Here is an 18,464-nt window from a genome sequence, read left to right as displayed (position 1 = left end):
CGCCCCTCTCTGTTTGAATACAACGAACAACAATTCCGGAAAAGTGCCAGCTGAAATAGCTATCCCATCCAAGTGAATCCTCTTCCATTCAGACTCAAAAGCCTGTAACATTCCTTGTTTCCGACACTCCGGGATCGAATCTTTTGTCATCAAGTTAATCTACTTAGACAGAGCGTAACCTCAACGCACATCCAGCCGACAGGAGAACCAGGAAATTGGATCAGCAAAACAACGTTTAGAAACTCCGAACCAACATCTGCATGTTGGGCATTAATTTTGCTGCCTGTATTGTGTTGCTCTTTGAGGGTTAAAAAAGAACTGTTCCTGCTTTTCTGTGCGCACCGTGCCTGTTTCGGGATAGGCGCAGGATCAAATAAATTACTGTTATTATAATTGCATTATTGTGATTGGAATCCCTCCCAGGTCGTTTCACTTAACTGTCTATGGGCACGAGTTTTTTTGTGTGTGGTACCTACCTTTAAACATTTAGGAACAGATAACGGTTGTTTGACAGAGTCTAGTCCGTGACCGACCGCTATCCGAAATTCTCCTGAGGGTGTGTTACGTGATAGATGCGTAGGTCGGTAGCATGTTTCAAATGATTCCCTCTTCAACGTGGGTCTTCTTCAATCGGCTGAGGCTCGCCCTACATGCTTCTGGTCGTTCAACAAAAAATACCGAAATCTTTCGTTAGTTGGTAGCTAGGTATCTGTGGTATGTTCAAGAGGAAGCTCACTCATGAGAATGGCTTTCTAACGTTTTTCGTGTGTGCCCATAAATTACCTTTTAGAGCCTATTGTGTTCCACTCTGTCTGCATCTGTGCCGCTTGCGTCCTTTTTATTCGTATCCACCCCACCCCCTCTCAAAGTGCGCCTACACTTATGACACTCGTGCCCATCATCGTCATCACCGTCGCTGCCACCGAAAGAGGTTTGTCGTCACGTTCGTTTGCCCCATGACGACGACAACGGCCTTTCAACGAGCCACACAAGTTGCATAATGTAATAACGACGAGTCGGTGGGTATGGGAAGAGGCTTCATTGGGCAAAGCCAAAGGTTCATACTGCACTGCACACACGTGTGATTGATAGCAATGCAGAAAAGTTGAAATTTGCCGTGCCGGCCGGCAAAACACCGGCAAGCCGCAGTAGGCGCGTGGTGTTTTATTGGTTGCAGGACGAAGTAAACATTCAATTTAGCGAGCACCATGGAAACCACGTTCAAGTTTTTGTTTGTTACCAAAAAAATTGAGGTGAGGGTTGTTAGAAACATCGTTACAAAGGAATACAAAATGAGCTATGGATTTGATACTACTGCGGAAACTCACGGGGAATGATATGAAAGTATACTAATAAATAAAACTTTCATTTTTATGGGGTAAATGATTCACGTTTCTCTAGAACTCTGCCGGTCACCGCAAGTCGGTATCATTTGCGTTTTTGTCAAAACTGAATTTTTCAATGGAAATGGTTGCTAATCACCCATATTTTCATAATACGTGATGAACTCAACAACTTTATTCTTAAAAAAAACTTTCGAGAAACAAGCCAAGTTGTCTTCACATATGGCAATGGTACGAAGCAAACTTAAAACGCGTTGTTCACGTCTTGCTAATTCATGCCTTGTTCAGACTACAGAGTTATAAGGTGGTTTCTGTGTTGCAATTATTTGACAACCGTTATAACATTTTATAGCTCTGTAGCATGTTATAACTGTTCAGTCCAGCCTGCGCTTAAGAGAGGGAGAAGCAGATAGCACACACGGAATTCATTTTATAGCTTGTTCTTATTGTCATGAAAATTGGTGCCATTGATATCAAATCAAAATAGGCTTAGCAAAATAGCTTGTTTTGCTTTGAGCGTGTAGTGCTTGTTTCAGATTGTTCAGTGTGCAGCAAGCGGTTCATCACTCCGCAGTTTGCCAAAACTACAGATGGGCACACCTGAGCACTTTCATTGGCACCCATGGTTAGAAATTTTCATGATATTTAAAGTTACTGGCAACACTGTACCATATCTGCGCCTGCTCTGTACTTGTGTCAAAATTTTAATCATTGTTGATGACACAATCCAATTTTTGATTTCATAACTTCAAACATGAATTTCCGTGAGCAGAAGCCGTCCAAAATAAGGACAACACAAAGAAAAAAACGTGACTTTCCTGCGAAGTTCTGCCATGGATTCCTGTTTTTTTTTTTCTCTGTTCGGGACATAAAACCACTGCGACCAGTAATTTGATCTATTGTAGTATATCCCGTGTCCTTAGTTTAGTGCATGTCGTATTACTCCATCACTATTGAGAAATGATGAAGCATTCGATTTTTTTACAGTTGTCATTCTCGCATTTATCGCAAGGATCCGACTCTAATTAATCATGTTTTGTTGTTTTTGACATCATCCACATCCAGAGGACCAGTCATTTTCGAATGTATGGGAATGGTAGGAAACCATTTGGAAATGCATGACAATTTTCAGTTTTTATTCTTTATCGCCTTTATGGGCAGTTTTAGATGCACAAAAATTGCACGAGTACATTACTATGGTGATAACGTAAACACTCGTTTATTTGTTTCCTTCTGTGGAAGCATGTTTAGTCACAAATCGTGGATTTTCTGATATTCTCCATACTGCAAAAGTGATTTTCCTACCACTTAAGGGGCGACATCTCTCGGATCTTCGGTATATCTACTACTCAAATCATATAATTAATTGAAAGGTCCCGCTATTTATACCCTTCGGAGTGTTGGAACACCCTCCAAAGGTGCGCTCCTTTGTCAATCAAAATTGGATCTCTTAGGCTGTGAACCATTTGCCGAGTTAAATTTAACTCGTGGTTAAAAGTGAAGTTATTTTCTATGTTCGAAAATCCCCGAAATTTAACTTCTTGTCTGTCAGAAATAACCATGCTCGGATAGCAGGGTTAATCGATAACTTTTCATCTGTCAAATTTTAACCAAAAGTTAAAATAATCCACCAAATGGTTCAGAGCCTTAGCTGTAGAGTTCCTCTAAGTTTCTGCTGTCCACGACGCACGCTTTGATCCAAGTGCCCGACTCGTATGCTCGCGTACGTTCATTACCATCTACCCGAGTATCTACAATACTCACACATTCACTGTGCTACACGCACACACTGTTATGGCAGGGTCGACTTGATGCAGACATTAGTCGGTATAGATGGATTTTGCAATCTTAACATGAGTCATACACTGATTCAAATAATCAATGCAATTGTCAGGACTCTACATTAGCAACAAAAACAAGCAATGACACCGATAATGACCATGCATCAGAACCCTAGTCTTAACTACTTCAAACTAGGGAACAATGAATAGAAGATTTGGAATCACATAGGTGAAGACTAACTCATTTTTTCCTTGTTTCAAGATCATCCTCGGTCAAGGCAACCCGGGGACTTGTCACTATCAACAAGGCATAAAAAGTAACAAGGACTAAGATGTGTTCCTTTGATTACTGAAAAATCCTGTTCCCCTAGTCTGAAGTAGACAAGACTAGGAATCGGTGGTAGATCTTACATCCCGTAGCGTACCACGAAAAGGTGATCTACCCACGTTACGGTGCAACGGGGATTCCTCACAGCGCACATATTTTCAAAACATTAACTAAAAACCGGTCAAAAGTCAACGCGGTATGCTGGCGGGATGAGCGAGGTCATCAAGGCGATGACAGTTGCCAAGAACAACTGTAATCTGGGTGATACTGGAATTCTTTCGGATGGTGCTGAAATCGCTACCGGAGATCGGAGTGTTTCCGAACAGTTTGATCGAAGTTGGGAAGGGGGTGGCATCGTTCCGGACGCTGATTGAAAAGATGACCATGAAGGGACTGCTACTGGTCATAATGCCGATTCGGAATGTGATTAGTGAGTTGGTTAGTGGGGAGAGCGGTCCCTGAAAGAGGAAGTGAAGGGAACGTTGAAGACGTTGGTAGATCGATTTGGGGCGGGGAGATTCGTGATGGAGCTGAAGGAGGTTAAGTGGAATTGTAAGATGTTGATTGGTCAGTTGGTGGGCTTGAAGGTGAGCTCCTGAAAGTCGACATCGATGAGTTGGTTGAAGGATAGGTTTAGCTCTCGGACACGACCCTGGTAACGCAGCGCTTGACATAGAATATTTATAGGCTTTGCGAAGAAGAAGTCCCGGTGAAGTGTAAAGTGACTGGTGTTTTCCATTGTGCCCACCGATTGGAGTAGTTTGGTAAGCATTTCAACATCGCGATGCAATAATCCTCGTTTTCGAACTCTATGAGGTATGAATTGATTATGGAATCCGAGCCGCACAGAAGGTCGTAAGGGGATCGTTTTCCATACAAAGGCCACCATCTGGCCGTGCAAGCTTTATCCGTGGTCGTTTACCATGTTTGATACCGTAACGCTTCACCACTTCATTGATCAGCTAACCGACATTCAGTTCCATGATTCGTTTCTCATCGTAACTGACATCGATAAATTCGCCTTCGATGATCACTCAGACCATGTTCGGAGGTAGAATCTTTACCGGTGTTTGCTTTCGTACCATCCTACCATCCTACCAGCTTTTACAGGTGTTCTCTGGCCGGCACTGTTTTTCGTCACAGACCCCAAGTAACAATTCAAGCTGAACAGTAAGAACAAAAGCTGATTATTAGTTGATTTAAGGTGTACAAAGCTGATTAACAATAGGCTGAATATATTGTTGATTAGTAGTGCATGAAGCGAATTGTATCCCCATAATCCAACCTCAATAAGTTAGCTGATCTAAATATTGAACAAGGCTTATTTAAGCTTAACACAACTCCATAAATCAGCAATGCGTTACACATATTTTGATAGCTTGATTTGTTAAATGTCGTCAGTATCTGTGTCACTCGTTGCATTTCCGGCTTTTAGTTTTTCTAAATTTACTGCCTACACGGCGAATGAGAACGACTCAAATTTGAGTTTAGTTCACTCATAATCGCCAAAAGTGCAGGAACTCAGCGATGAGTTAATTGCCTCATGTTTTCCCAGGTTTTTCCAGGATTTTGCAGGGAAAAAATCCCGAATTTGAGAAAAGTAAAGATTGGATTCACTGGTACTACTCCGAGACTGAATAAAATTTTCGTCAATTTCCTCATTTTCAGGCAGATTTTTTAGGTTTTCTACAGGAAACCATGAGACAAATTTTACTCATCGCTGAGTTCCTGCACTTTTGGCGATTATGAGTAAACTAAACTCAAATTTGAGTCGTTTTCATTCGCCGTGTACCTTTCTAATTACAAGCAGTGGCAGCAATAGAGAGAAGGGAGAGGGGAATTTTATGAATAGCCCCAGGTAGATGTGGGCTGCGACGACGTCGGAAGTATTAACATTTGTATTCCTGTGTTTTGTCTGTATATTGCACTGAACTTTCAGACCGCATTTCAAAAATATTACTCAATTATGGCACTAAAATAGCATCCAAATGACCATCGAAATAAATCATGCTCTTGTGTCCACATTGTAAAATGAGAGGAATGTTTTACTGTCACCAGTTGTTGTTTACAATTCTGCATTGCTGTATAATACTCTTCCGGTTGCTGTTATTCAACTTAAATTTTACGTGCTTCAAATCAATGATCATACCTTTTGCCACACATATGCTTAACTGGTGCAGTAGGTATGGTTGACGCCTGTGAATCAGCTACTGCTAGTTCGAATCCCGAAATGCAAAGGTAGTTTTTAGACTTATATTAACATACTAAATTTGTAAATCCAATAAGTCCGCAACAAGTTAAAGCAGCTCCATGTAAATGCATAAGATATGAAGCGGTCTTCAATTATTATTTTTGAAATAAAACTAGAAGGCTGAACAAGGGTTGGAAAAGACTGTTGTTTAATGCCTTAAAAAGCTTATGTTGTATATTAATGTTAACCTTTTGGCTGATTAAAATCGCCAGATTTAGATGTTTAAAAGCGTAACAAAGGTTAACGTGGTCTATGTACAGCAATTATTCAATCTAAGGCTGAATTAAAATCGATTAAACAACACTTGTTAAGCATCAAATTGTTACCTGGGACATCATACTTCTCTCCATTTGTCCGATCGTTGGACTGTCTGACCGTGTGTACATATTAAACCCCACCTCCACCAGGGAAGTCTGATTCCGGTTGAAACTCCCACTATAACGATGGTGACGCATCTTTGACAGAGTGGATGAGAGAAACTCATCCCGGAAGCGTGCATCAGAATCTGAAGATCATGTAAACCAGTTTCCACCGTCACCTGTGGTCCATCCGAGTCCTCATCATACTCCAATCGAGTAGAAGTTATTGTTCTGTCGGAAATTGGAAGTGCCTCCCGCGGAGAACACTCTCGCTCGAAGCTTCGATTCGGTGGCGGCGGCCGTTGCTTATTAGGTTCAGTGTAGTCCTTTTCCGCGAAAATTTGGGAGCAACGAACCGAGAGTCACGGCAGTTAGGATTTGGGATAGGATTCCACTGCTTGTTCTTCAAAACAAAACATGTGAACTGTCAAATTAACCGGGTTGCCAAACATACCATTATACAAACAAAAAAATCAAGCTCTTGGCACTGCGGCACACGTGAGGCACACTGAGAAAAAAAAAGTTGGTGCAAAATAAGTGTGTAGAGTGATCACCCCTTGGTGTACAGTGAGAAAATGTGCTGTTAAGTTTTGTATTTTATTATGCAACTAAATATTTTGGTAAAAAACTTGGTAAATGGTATCTTTCATTTGAGTATATTCAATGAATGAATTTAAAAAACCTTGTCCCATTCTCGGTCCCATTAATTAAGTTAGCTGGAAACGAAAATTACTTTACGCAAGATTTCAATATCGCCTTGTGCATTCTTATTCAACTGTAAGAAAAGCATCATCAAACTGTTTGGCTCCTTTTGATTCTGATTCTGGCTCCTTTTGATGATCATATTTTTCGAGTCTGCACGGCGAATGAGAACAACCCAAGTTTGAGTTTAGTTTACTCATAATCGCCAAAAGTGCAGGAACTCAGCGATGAGTAAATTTGCCTGTGGAAAACCTAAAAAATCTGCCAGAAAGTGAGGAAAATTGACGAAAATTTTACTCAGTCTAGGATTAGTACCAATAGACCGCGTAATAGACTGAGTGATTCCACCCTTTACTTTTCTCATATTTGGGAACTGTTTTACTGGAAAACCTGGAAAAACACTTTTGTGGTTTATTAGCTACCTACACTCAAATTTGAGCCTATTGGTCCCTAGTACATCTCTAAGCGTACCCCATTCCATGTTTGTTTTAATTCGCTATGAAAGTTTGACAGATAAAATGAGGGGTTCGTGGATTTTCCTACGTTTCGTTTCGAGGGGTGCATCGATTAGCTTCGGACCGAAGATAGTACCAGATCGGACCCATAAGTTGAGCATGTTTCTTCAGGACCTTCTGGTCTTAGAGTTACCTCTATGGAATAAGTGCGCCGATTTATAACAAAATGCACTATTACGTTCAGTGATAGTTGAGCTGACACCGAACAAACACTTCAGAGCTGAAAATAAGTATATCTATTGAATAAATGCTGAACAACAGTATACATTGCTGAATAAGATGATATGTCGAATAATGTGCTGAACAAACATCATTTTGATCCAAAGATCATCAGCATCAGCATCTTCCACCAAAATAGACGCTTCTATTCGACTTGTTGCATTTGCTTAATTAATTTGTTTATAGATGCCTAATAAATGTTTCCTAGTTGCATTGTTCGATTGTACTACAATGCTACAAAATCACGATCGTCTTCAGCCATGGCCAGAGCATCGTAGTGTGCACCGCTTTTCCGATGAATCTGTGCTAGCCCGACTCACGTTCCGCAAGAAGGCCTACTAAGTGTAAGGTGCCGAAGATCTGGAAACTATCGCTATTTCATCGATTTTTCCTAGAGGATTAAGTTACTTTCTGTACGGTGGAATAAAACAGACGAACAAGTGTTGTGTGTGCAAATTTATAAAGCTTCTAATCAACAATTTTGTTGTAGGTTGTATTTTCCACGTTGTAGCCAGATAATAATATGATAAATATCGAATATAAAGGTTAGTCATAAAATAATAAATAAATATCGGAGATGGAGTAAAATCAACAATTTTCCATCATGTGTAAACTGGAATGTAAACAATATTTTGCTCAACACCCGTGACAAAACTGTATAGTGATTATCTGGCAGCTTATAAAAGGTGGAATAAGCGCCACTGAAGTTCATACTGAGCTAAACAGCTGAGTAACAGTTATAAAACAGTGTTGAATAATATGAGACAAGAGCTTATTTAAATAAAAAAGTAGAAGGGTCTGTACCTAGGGGCACGAACGGAAGTTTGACGTAGGACCGCTAGTGGACGGAACAAATGTGAAGAGCAGTTAGTTCTTTTCATATAAACTCTTTCCGTTTTGGATTTGTAAGCGTATCAAATTTACAGTATTTTTTTTTTTTCAAAGAGAAAGTTGATGAAGGGAATCAATCAAAATCAATTGCACCCATGCTTCCAGGTTTGGTTACAAGATTACAACTCTGGAGAGCAGTTTGTGTGGTCGTTGAGGGCCTGTGGCACAGATACATTCTATTCCAACTCTTTACTGTTATAAGCTTGATGGCCCTGAAAAGGGCCGTTTTATTGAAGAGGACATCCATGGCCACTTACGCTTGGCGTGTTTAGTGTAGGTGACAGCATCACGGACCTCATTTTGCAGAAACACCTTCAGCACACCTCGTAGATCAGATCGGAGATACGTTTGACACCACCACGGCAAGCCAGACGACGGATAGCGGTTATCTCGAAGAACTTTGCGATGACGCTTGGTGCCTCTTTGACCCAGATCTTTTCCTTCTTTGCCGCGACCAGTCTATTGTTGCTTGTTGAATGTAGAAGGGTGCACTAGCCACCACCTTTCTACTGCTGCTATTGCTGACCACCAGGCCGTCCGAAGTGAAAATGAGTTGATGCTTACTTAAAACTTACTTACTTAAAATGATCTTTATTTCTTGTGTTTGTGTGGTTTACATTTATGAATTTTTCAAGTGACACAGATGCGTCTTTTCAACTTTAGTTCATTTGAGATTTTAATTATTATTTACAGTTACTAGTCCTATCAGGCCTATTTTAAAGTATGACCACCTTGGTGGGATTGGTTTGATTTGAATTGGAAAAAGGAGACTACTTATAACTACTATTTACAACTACAACTAACCTACAACTACTATATACACCCAACCTACTATATACAAGTTGAGTTGATGCTAGACAGAAGGGTTTTTTTTATAAAGCAGAATGATGTGCAACCAAGTGGTATAAAAGCTACAAAGACTCCTCCCATTATGAGTAGTTTGCTATCAAGTATCGACACTGGCTCCTTTCCTTTTGCGTAGTTTGCCAATGGTAACACCATGAAAGTTAGCGGCGCCGGTGGTGTAGTGGTAAGCGTGATTACCTCTTATCCCAGCAGGCCTGGGTTCAATCTTAGTCAGCGCCACCGGCATGTTCTAAGGCATAACATAATTATCTCGAATTAACATCGCTGATCACGCCTTCCTTCGGGAAGAAAAGCCGTTGGTTCCCGGTTGAGTTGATGGGTTGATAGGTAGGGTGCAGGTGTAGGAGCCACCAAGTTTATTTTAAGAGTTAGAGTAGAATTTTTAATGAACTACAAAATAATTTTCACCATTAAGTCAACTCTATTTTTTCTCATTGATGGCGCTGTTCTATTGATAGTAAGTTAGAAATTTGGAAAAGTGGATGGAACGCTTTAGATGCATATTATGGTCAAAATAAGCCAAAAGAAATCATTCATTATCGTTTTTTTGAGTGTATCCCCTGTTTCCAAGTTTGGTTACAATACTACAACTCTGGAGAGCATTTGGTGTGTTCTGAATATGACGATGAGTGTGCAAAATGTTACGCAATTCCATCCTTCCTATTTGCACGCGCCTGAGGATCGGAGGCGAATGCGACTTTAACTTGTTTCGTCTACTTACTACTTTATGACGACTGTGCTGGGGAAGCAGCATATGCATGTAGGTAATTGGTGGATTTGTTAGTTAATTCGATGCTTTTGGACAATGCTGGACATTTACCAGTTTTTCAATAGTTTCTTGTTGATAATCAACATTCGGAAGCATTGATATCGATGCGTAGCCATATTTCTGATCGAATGGAGATAAAATTATTGAAATTGGACCAGGGGCAGCTGAGTTATTAACGCAAAAAAAAAAATATATACATATATATAGCTGCCTAGTTTCTCTGTATAGCGGTTGTATTATCTATACAATGACAAGCGTACGCAACGGAGAGGGTCAATCAGCCATCTAGTTTAATAAAAGTTGAACAAGCTAAAACATAGTTGAATTGATATGGCTTCGATGTTGAACTGTCGAATAAATGCTTTTCAACATACTCTATACTACGCTCATAATTTGTTTGTGTGAACAAAGCTTGAAAACAAGTGGTGATAAAAAAATAGTGCAGCTTTTATTCAGTATGCAACTTAATAAAATCATCATGAAGGTGTTTCTACAAGTAGAAATTGTTTGTTGGGTAGGCAGGGTCTGTTTAGCAACCTTGGTCATAGAAAACTCTAAAGATATTCAAGTCATGCTCAGAGAACTTCCATATCACGTTTGCAAATCTCCTGTTCTACGTTTAGATAGGCTTTAAGTCATGCTCAGAGAAATTCCAAGGAACAATTTTTTTCTGCGCAAGTACCTTTTACTTTCTAGTTCAGCTCTAGTATAATTTAGAGAACAGTGAATTCAGGGAACTCAGTGGTTGAAACACTTTTGTTGTTCGTATTCAGAGTTGGCAGGGTGCTGGACCTCTGAAAATAATTTCAAAGAACTTAAAAAACCATGTAAGGCTTTTAAAGAAAGCTCATGCAGTTATTGAAAGTTTTACTTCTTCTTCTTCTTCTTCTTCTTCTTCTTCTTCTTCTTTACATTTCAAGCTTACTGCTTATCGCATATTAGCTTAATGCGTGCTCTCGACTTAGAGGTCTAGATGCACTTCCACAGTTATTAATTGAGAGCTTTCGGTGCCTGTACTATTTTTGCATTAGTATAATTGTGTGGCAAGTACCATCATACTCTGTGCCCAGGGAAGTCGACAAATTTTCCAACCCGACAAATTCCTAGACCGGAAAGGGAATCGAACCCATCCACCTCCAGCATGGCCATGCTTTGTAGCTGCGCCTTTACCGACTGAGCTAAGGGAGGCCCCTAGTGATAGTTTTAAAACAGGGTAAATTCTGGGGACTGCGTGTGCAATTCGAGAAACTTCTCAATTTAAAGGAAAATAATAAGCGAACTTCCAAATGTCAACTTTGCATTTGGGGTTGCTAGTTTATGGCCTGAATTGGATTGAACCCTCACTGTTTCAAAATATGTCAATTTCCTGGATAACAAATTAAGGTATCCTTTATCGTAGACCAGCGAGAAATCTCAAAAAGCGGCATAAACATTTCCTCGACAACTGTTACCATATGATAGTAATAAATAAGCAATTTTATTCATGAGCACGTTTCACCCTAGAAGAACAATGCGGCGCGCATAGAAACCCTTCTCTATCCATAAAACCTAACCCCAACACCTTTTGTCCAATCGTATGGTAAAAGATAAAAAAAAAACGAAGGGAAACTGTCCTGTTCCTGACAAACCGCTCTCGAAATCATTAAACCGCAAAATCGCTCCTGTCCTGTCCAAAAGCTGCACCGGAAGCACTTCTCTTAAGCACCTTTCGCGCGCTCCTTCGCACACCGACCATGTGACGCACGTTCCCAAAAAAAAAATAAAAGCAATAAATTCTAATTTTATTTCCTTTTGTTCTCTCCCACTCCCCGAATGCACACAGGTGGCGCAATCTACACCGGCAACGTCATGAAGATCAACTCCGTCCAGAAGGAGGACCGCGGAACGTACTACTGCGTCGCGGACAACGGCGTCAGCAAGGGTGACCGTCGTAACATCAATCTGGAGGTGGAATTTTCCCCGGTCATCACCGTTCCGCGTCCCCGCCTTGGTCAGGCCCTGCAGAACGATATGGATCTGGAGTGCCACGTGGAAGCCTACCCGTCGCCCGCCATCGTGTGGGTCAAGGACGATGTCCAGCTGTCGAACAATCAGCACTACGGCATCTCGCTGTTTGCCACGGCGGACGAGTTCACCGATACGACGCTGCGGGTGATTACGATCGAGAAACGTCAGTACGGCGAGTACTACTGCCGGGCAATCAACAAGCTCGGCCAGGCCGAAGCCAAGGTGGAGCTGTTCGAAACGGTCATTCCGGTGTGTCCACCGGCTTGCGGTCAGTCGTACTACGGAGGCGATGCCAGCGCGGTGTCCGCGTCAACCGTGCTGCTAGTGGTCACCGCTTTAGCAGTGATGTTCTAATTCGAACTAGACCACGCCCCGCTCTAGGATCACAACGATAGAACGAGAGAGATAGGATGTTTGGGAAGGGAAACGAGCTTCTACCGCTGGTCACATTCCAATTAGAATTCCCACTGACTGGTGGGTCCGTGCGACCGTCTTGAGAGAAGCTAAGATTATGGCAGGATTAGATTCTGCTGGTGTGAACATTAATGCAAACTGAACATTCCATCAGATTTGGCCAAGTGAAAGAAAGAAAGCTTCCAATTTCTTTTAGCGATGAAAAATGTAACATAAACGAAAACAAAAAAATTGGCATAGGGCTATTAAGATATACAAAATAAAAACAAATCTTTACACAGTAGAATTAGAGTAGAACCGATTAAGGAACACTAAATGACGGTTTTAGTGAAGAAATATTTAAAGTAAACATTTAAACTTAATTTAAATCATCACCGAAAATAATACCAATTAGTGAAGACAGCGGAAAGGCTGAATGAATCTCTTAATTTCCGGTAATAGCGGAACCTAGTGCCGTCCAAATCGAAAATGTCCAATCATTCCAATTATCAGGTGGTTTAAGCAATCTCGTTTTTTTTTTTATTTAGGCATAATCTTGTGTAAGAAAAATGCTTGTTTTGTAGTAAGATTTCCAGTACGGCAATAGTTGCGTCCTCAACTAGACTTTAGAGAAAATTAGTGCGATGTGACGACCAGATGAATCAAAACGAAGACAGTCCAAAAGTCATGTGTATCGAGATAGCTACTCTGAGAGGAACATCTGACAAGAAAGTAAGGAGAAGAAGAAAAACAGTTGTAACGAAAGGTACTGTCGGAAGAATAAAAAGATTTTTAATAAATGTAAAAGTGTCGAATTGATGTCCTTCGAAATTTGTTCATTGTGCCGCAAATTGAAAAAAAAAACTGAAGTCCTTTTAGTTGCTTGCGTAAAATCGACGATGTGATTGAAAAAAGTCATCTGTGGGTAATCGGGTCTGACCTGTTACAGGTGGACGCATGTGTTTTTGAGTTTCACTCTTTAGTTACATATGCACATGGGTCAATTATGCGTCCACCGACATTGTACAAAATGACATTTTTTTTAAAGTCCACGAATCTTTTGGGTTTCAACTACACTAGACATTCGCTAAATTGAATGGCTTTTAACTTAAAAATAAGAGGCATAACATCTCTGATCACGCCTTCCTTCGGATGGGAAGTAAAGCCGTTGGTCCCCGGTTCATGAGTTGATGGGTCGATAGGTAGGGTCCAGGTGTGGGAGCTGCCTTCCTGGCACGTCGGTAGCATTGGTGCTCAGCACGGAAAACAAGATCGACGGAAAAACAAACCAAAGGAAAAAAAAAAACTTAAAAATACAGAATAGGGGTGTCAGTTGAAAGACATTTAATGTATTTCAATTGGCACCCCTATTCTGTATTCCGTTTGAAATGGATTTCCTATATACAATTTTTTATATGGAGTCCGTTTCGAACAGTATAGAGAATAATCACCCATCTTCTTTATTTTGTTCGGACCGTATTTTAGTTTGTGCCAAATCAGTGTCTTACCAAATTACTTAAAATTATTAGGACCATTTTTGAAGCCATTTGAGCACTGTGCAGTAAAAATTTCAAATTTGCATCAATCTATTGGTCGTTCAGCTCGTATATATATACAGTATAAGATCATACGATTAGATGGGGGGGCTCCAACTTGTCCTCCTTAGTAAAAACAGGCCTGAGTTGAGACACAAACTAGGCAGAACTAAATTTTATAAATACGGAAAATCTTGAAATTACATAAGATACACTCAAAAAATAAATCACTTAGCAGTGGAAAATATCCATGTAAATTTCATATAACTTTCATATAATCCCGTAAATGGAAATTGCACCACTAAATCACATGAACGTTATGTGTCTAATGAAATCTATATGATTTCTCATATAGAATTCCTTCTGATATGTGATATTCAGATAAAAATCATTATTTTTATTATTTATTGGAAAAATATTATGTGCGTTCCTAATATAAACTAAGTGAAACCTTTTTTTAGTGTAAGGCTTAATTAGGCTTTTTCATCTTTTTTGAGATAACGTTACGATTAGAATAAACAAAATCGAATCTCAGCCACCTCAACTGTCAAATCAAAAGAAACCCTTTGAAACGGGTCTAATATATTGCCATGGCTCTGAATCACATCTAAAATAAATCTACACGGCGATGAAAAACTACCCACAATTAAGTACTTTTCCCTCAATTCCGGGCTTCAGCCCAATAACCCAAATTTGAGTAAATCACATAGTAGTTTCCATTTAACACCAGCAAAAAAACCTACTCTTAAGAATATTTTACCTAAAAATAAGTTTAATGCACGCAGATTTGAGAATATGCAATTTACTCAAAAGTAACTTATTGGGCTGAATTATATCGTTGGGTCGAATTGGCAAATCACAGTTGGCACTCGTGGAGAATAGAAGAACTATGAGAGTGATGATGGTTTCAAAATGTTCCACTGGGAGGTATACGAGAGCAATCTTAAAATGTTTTTATTTTGCAAATGGAGCATTTTATTCAAATCTGGTTGCTGCTACAGTTGTAGAAAAGCTGAAATCTGTGTCTACACATACAAATCTGAATATGAAATTATGTTTTCTATATTAACTATCTATTGAGTAGTCCTTAAGTTTTATACTAACGTAGCATCAACCAGATTTAAATAAAATGCTCCATTTGCAAAATAAAGGCATTTTAAGATTGAATTCTCACCGTGTAAAATTTTGAAACCATCATCACTTTCATAGTTCATCTATTCTCATCGAGTGCCAACTTTGATTTGCCAATCTCTCGTTCCTTTTTTGACAACAATAAAGAGTGCAAGTGAGAGGCTGAACTCAATATTAAGTACAAAGAACTCAAATTTTGGGTAGTATTTTTTCTCCGTGTAAGCTAATTTTAGTTCTCTCATATCGCTTACTATACACGCTAAGATCAGAAAACCTATATAAGTAGATTATGCTTACCCATTGGGCGTTAAGCTAACACGGTAAGAAAAAAGTACCCAAAAGTAATAAAACAGCAAAAAAGGTTATCTTCCATTTAATTCCACTTAATTAATTTAGGTATCCATGACGGATACGTTTTTGGACTGCAATGTGCAGTCTTCATCAGTGTCATTCCCACTAAAGAACTTATCAAAATCTAACCCACGCAGAAAAATTTATCGTTGAAACAAACATATTTGAGGTAAATTTAAACGTATACTCAGTTTGTTCTGGCCACAAAAATAAACAAGGTTTATTTCAAACGTATTCCATGTTTGAAGTCATGTGATATTAATGTTTAAAATAAAAATAAGGGTACACGACGTTAGGCATACGGTCGTTAGGCATACGGACGTTAGGCATACGGACGTTAGGCATAATGTACGATAGGCATCATGGACGTTGGGCATAAAGGACGTTAGGCATAATGGACGTTATGCATAATCTACCCGATGAATTCCAGAAGGATGATAATGGGACCAAACCACAGAATTAACCATTCTTTATTTCATGAGCTGTTCTTTGGCATCATATTTTATTCAACCTTAGCTGTTTTTTTTTTTTGTTATTGAATGAAAAATCATAGAATTCACCATTCTTTATTTCATGAGCTGTTCTTTGAGGAAAACCTTTTCTGCTTTGACAATTGCAATATGTGTGTAAGAATATATTACAACAAATGAGTGATTTTTTTTTTATTTCTAGATGCGATTGCGAACTATATCTTGATAGTTCAAAACTATGCTGAGTTCATTACCAGATTACTTAACCGCTATCGCTACTAATCTTGGATCTAAGTAAATATGTAGCTACGTCACTTATGATATGATAAATAATGGATTCCAAACTGTGCTTATTGAATAAAATATGTTTGTTTAACTTGTATCATTTTTTATTCAACGCGTAGCCTAATTTAAGCATTGTTTACCATTCTCGATACAGGTTTCTAGAGTTGCACAGCAGCAAGGTATTTTATGCCTAACGTCCATTATGCCTAACGTATATTATGCCTAACGTCCATTATTCCTAATGACTATATGCCTAACGTCCATTATGCCTAACGTCCGTATGCCTAACGTATTTATGCCTAATGGGGTACACTCTTAAAATAAAAATAATGTTACGTTTATTTTAAAAATAGGGGAAATGTTGACTTCGGCAATACCTTAACCTATTATCGTCAGGTGGTAAACAACGTCCTTGAGAGCTCAATTTTGGTATGTGAATACATTGTGTTTGAGAGCATCCATTGGCCAAATTTGAGTATTCTAGGACTTTTTTCACCCCCCCTGACGATAATAGATTAAGGTATTGCCGAAGCCAACATTTCCCCTATATTAAACGTGAATATTTTTGTTTGGTTTGACAACTATGCGAACAAAAATAAATATGTTTATTTTAAACATCCTTCTTATGTTTGAAAGAAACATACTTAATTTTAAATTATATTAGCATTAAGGATAAAGCATAAAAAATGGATTGCAAAGATATGAAAAAAATGAACTGCAGACAGGGCATCTAAACTCCTGCTCTTTTTCGGGTGCGATTAAGGGTGGGCTGTGGATGTTGGGGTCCTGGTGCGAGATGCGGAGACCCGTCGGGGTGAGTGTCCGGAGGTTCCAGTTCAGTAAAACCAGTGAAACTTTGTGATATTAGCGTCGTTTTGTCGTTTCTAACGCTGATCCTCATACCGGCCTCTTTATACGTTCGGTGTTGAAAGAGGAGCCGCCTCGGTTGATCCGGAATAGATCCGAAATCCATTTAGGATTTTCGTTTTTCTTCCGACGTCAGTTGTGGAGGAGGATGATACAGGGATTGGCATTAGAAACGACAGAGTGACGTCAATACTGTGGGGTTCCTCCGGTTTTATCGACACTTACCTAGATGTGCCGTTTTCAGTTGATTGGCAAAGCTGGGGCAATTTTTTCCCACACGCTAAAAATCGTTTACCCAAATTCTATATTGTTGAAATAAACATGCTTTTGACTTTAATTCAAACGTATATATTTTTGTAGCAAACATGTTTTTAATTTATTTTGAATTATTCATATGTTTATATAATGAACATTTATATTTTTGATTTAAATGAACAAAATTTGGTTCCGTGTACTCATCCCCTAGGTAAAAAAGTCAAGATCATAGGTATAAAAATGAAACTACAATGTGTTGAATCGGAACCTACCTAACTAATAAAAACCAAAGATTTAAGTAAGCCTTTGGGGATTTTCCTTATAAGAGAGTTGTATAGATTAGGTATAGATAGGTTCCGATTCAACACATTGTAGTTTCATTTTTATACCTATGATCTTGACTTTTTTACCTAGGGGATGAGTAGTTAAGGGGGTTAGATTTTGATATGTTCTTTAGTGGGAATGACACTGATGAAGACTGCACATTGTAGTGTAGTCGAAATACGTATCATGGATACCAAAATTAATTAAGTGGAATTAAATGGAAGATAACCTGAGCACCCTGGTATCGAGGGTGAATATATGAGAGACGTGATTTAAAAGTGCTGGACCGTTGAAGATCTTCAGAATTATACTTGATCATGTTGAAATATCATGAGACATTTTTGGAGATCTTTGATCACCTGAAGGTCTAGGGAATATTTTTTGAGTCACCTGGTATAATGAGAGACTATCAGGGAGATGTGACTTGAATTGTTGAACAGTATGAGATCTTCAAAATAACCTGATCAACACAGTTCGAAAAAGTAGTGTAAATTTTTGTTCAGTATGATGCACATAAATGGAGCGTCAAATTATATATCATGTAAAGTTCTGAGACATTTCATGCAATGTAGCAAATATTGTATACAAAAGCCCATTGTTGTAAACAACATTGTTTACAAGTTGCTCGGTTGCGTGAAATGAAATACAAGTTTACGTGAATGAATGTTTACATCACTTTTAAAATTATCTGTGAACCTGAAGTCTTGAAAAAGTATCCAGAGGACTATATGGAAATCTTAAAACACACGAAGGTCTTTGGAATAATTTCTGAGCTGCCTGATATCATATGAGAGAATATATGAGAGCTGTGATTGGATTGT

General features: G+C 39.1%; 1 protein-coding gene across 1 annotated transcript in view; it reads left to right on the top strand.

Moving 5' to 3' along the window:
- Window positions 1–13,205, top strand: part of Lac (Lachesin) — a 53,541-nt gene extending 40,336 nt beyond the window's left edge. Inside the window, exon 2 of the mRNA XM_065236953.1 lies at window positions 11,848–13,205. Coding sequence (XP_065093025.1) covers window positions 11,848–12,386 — 539 coding nt within the window. The 3' untranslated portion in view covers window positions 12,387–13,205. The remainder of the gene's footprint in view (window positions 1–11,847) is intronic.
- Window positions 13,206–18,464: the final 5,259 nt, after the last annotated feature.

This window comes from Ochlerotatus camptorhynchus, unplaced genomic scaffold, assembly GCF_037179485.1.
Source record: "Ochlerotatus camptorhynchus isolate MF236.1 unplaced genomic scaffold, CSIRO-AGI_Acam_v1.1 ptg000577l, whole genome shotgun sequence".
Classification (NCBI taxonomy): Eukaryota; Metazoa; Arthropoda; class Insecta; order Diptera; family Culicidae; genus Ochlerotatus; species Ochlerotatus camptorhynchus.
Note: the sequence above shows the minus strand (reverse complement) of the source record. Positions and strands in the feature narration are given on the sequence as shown.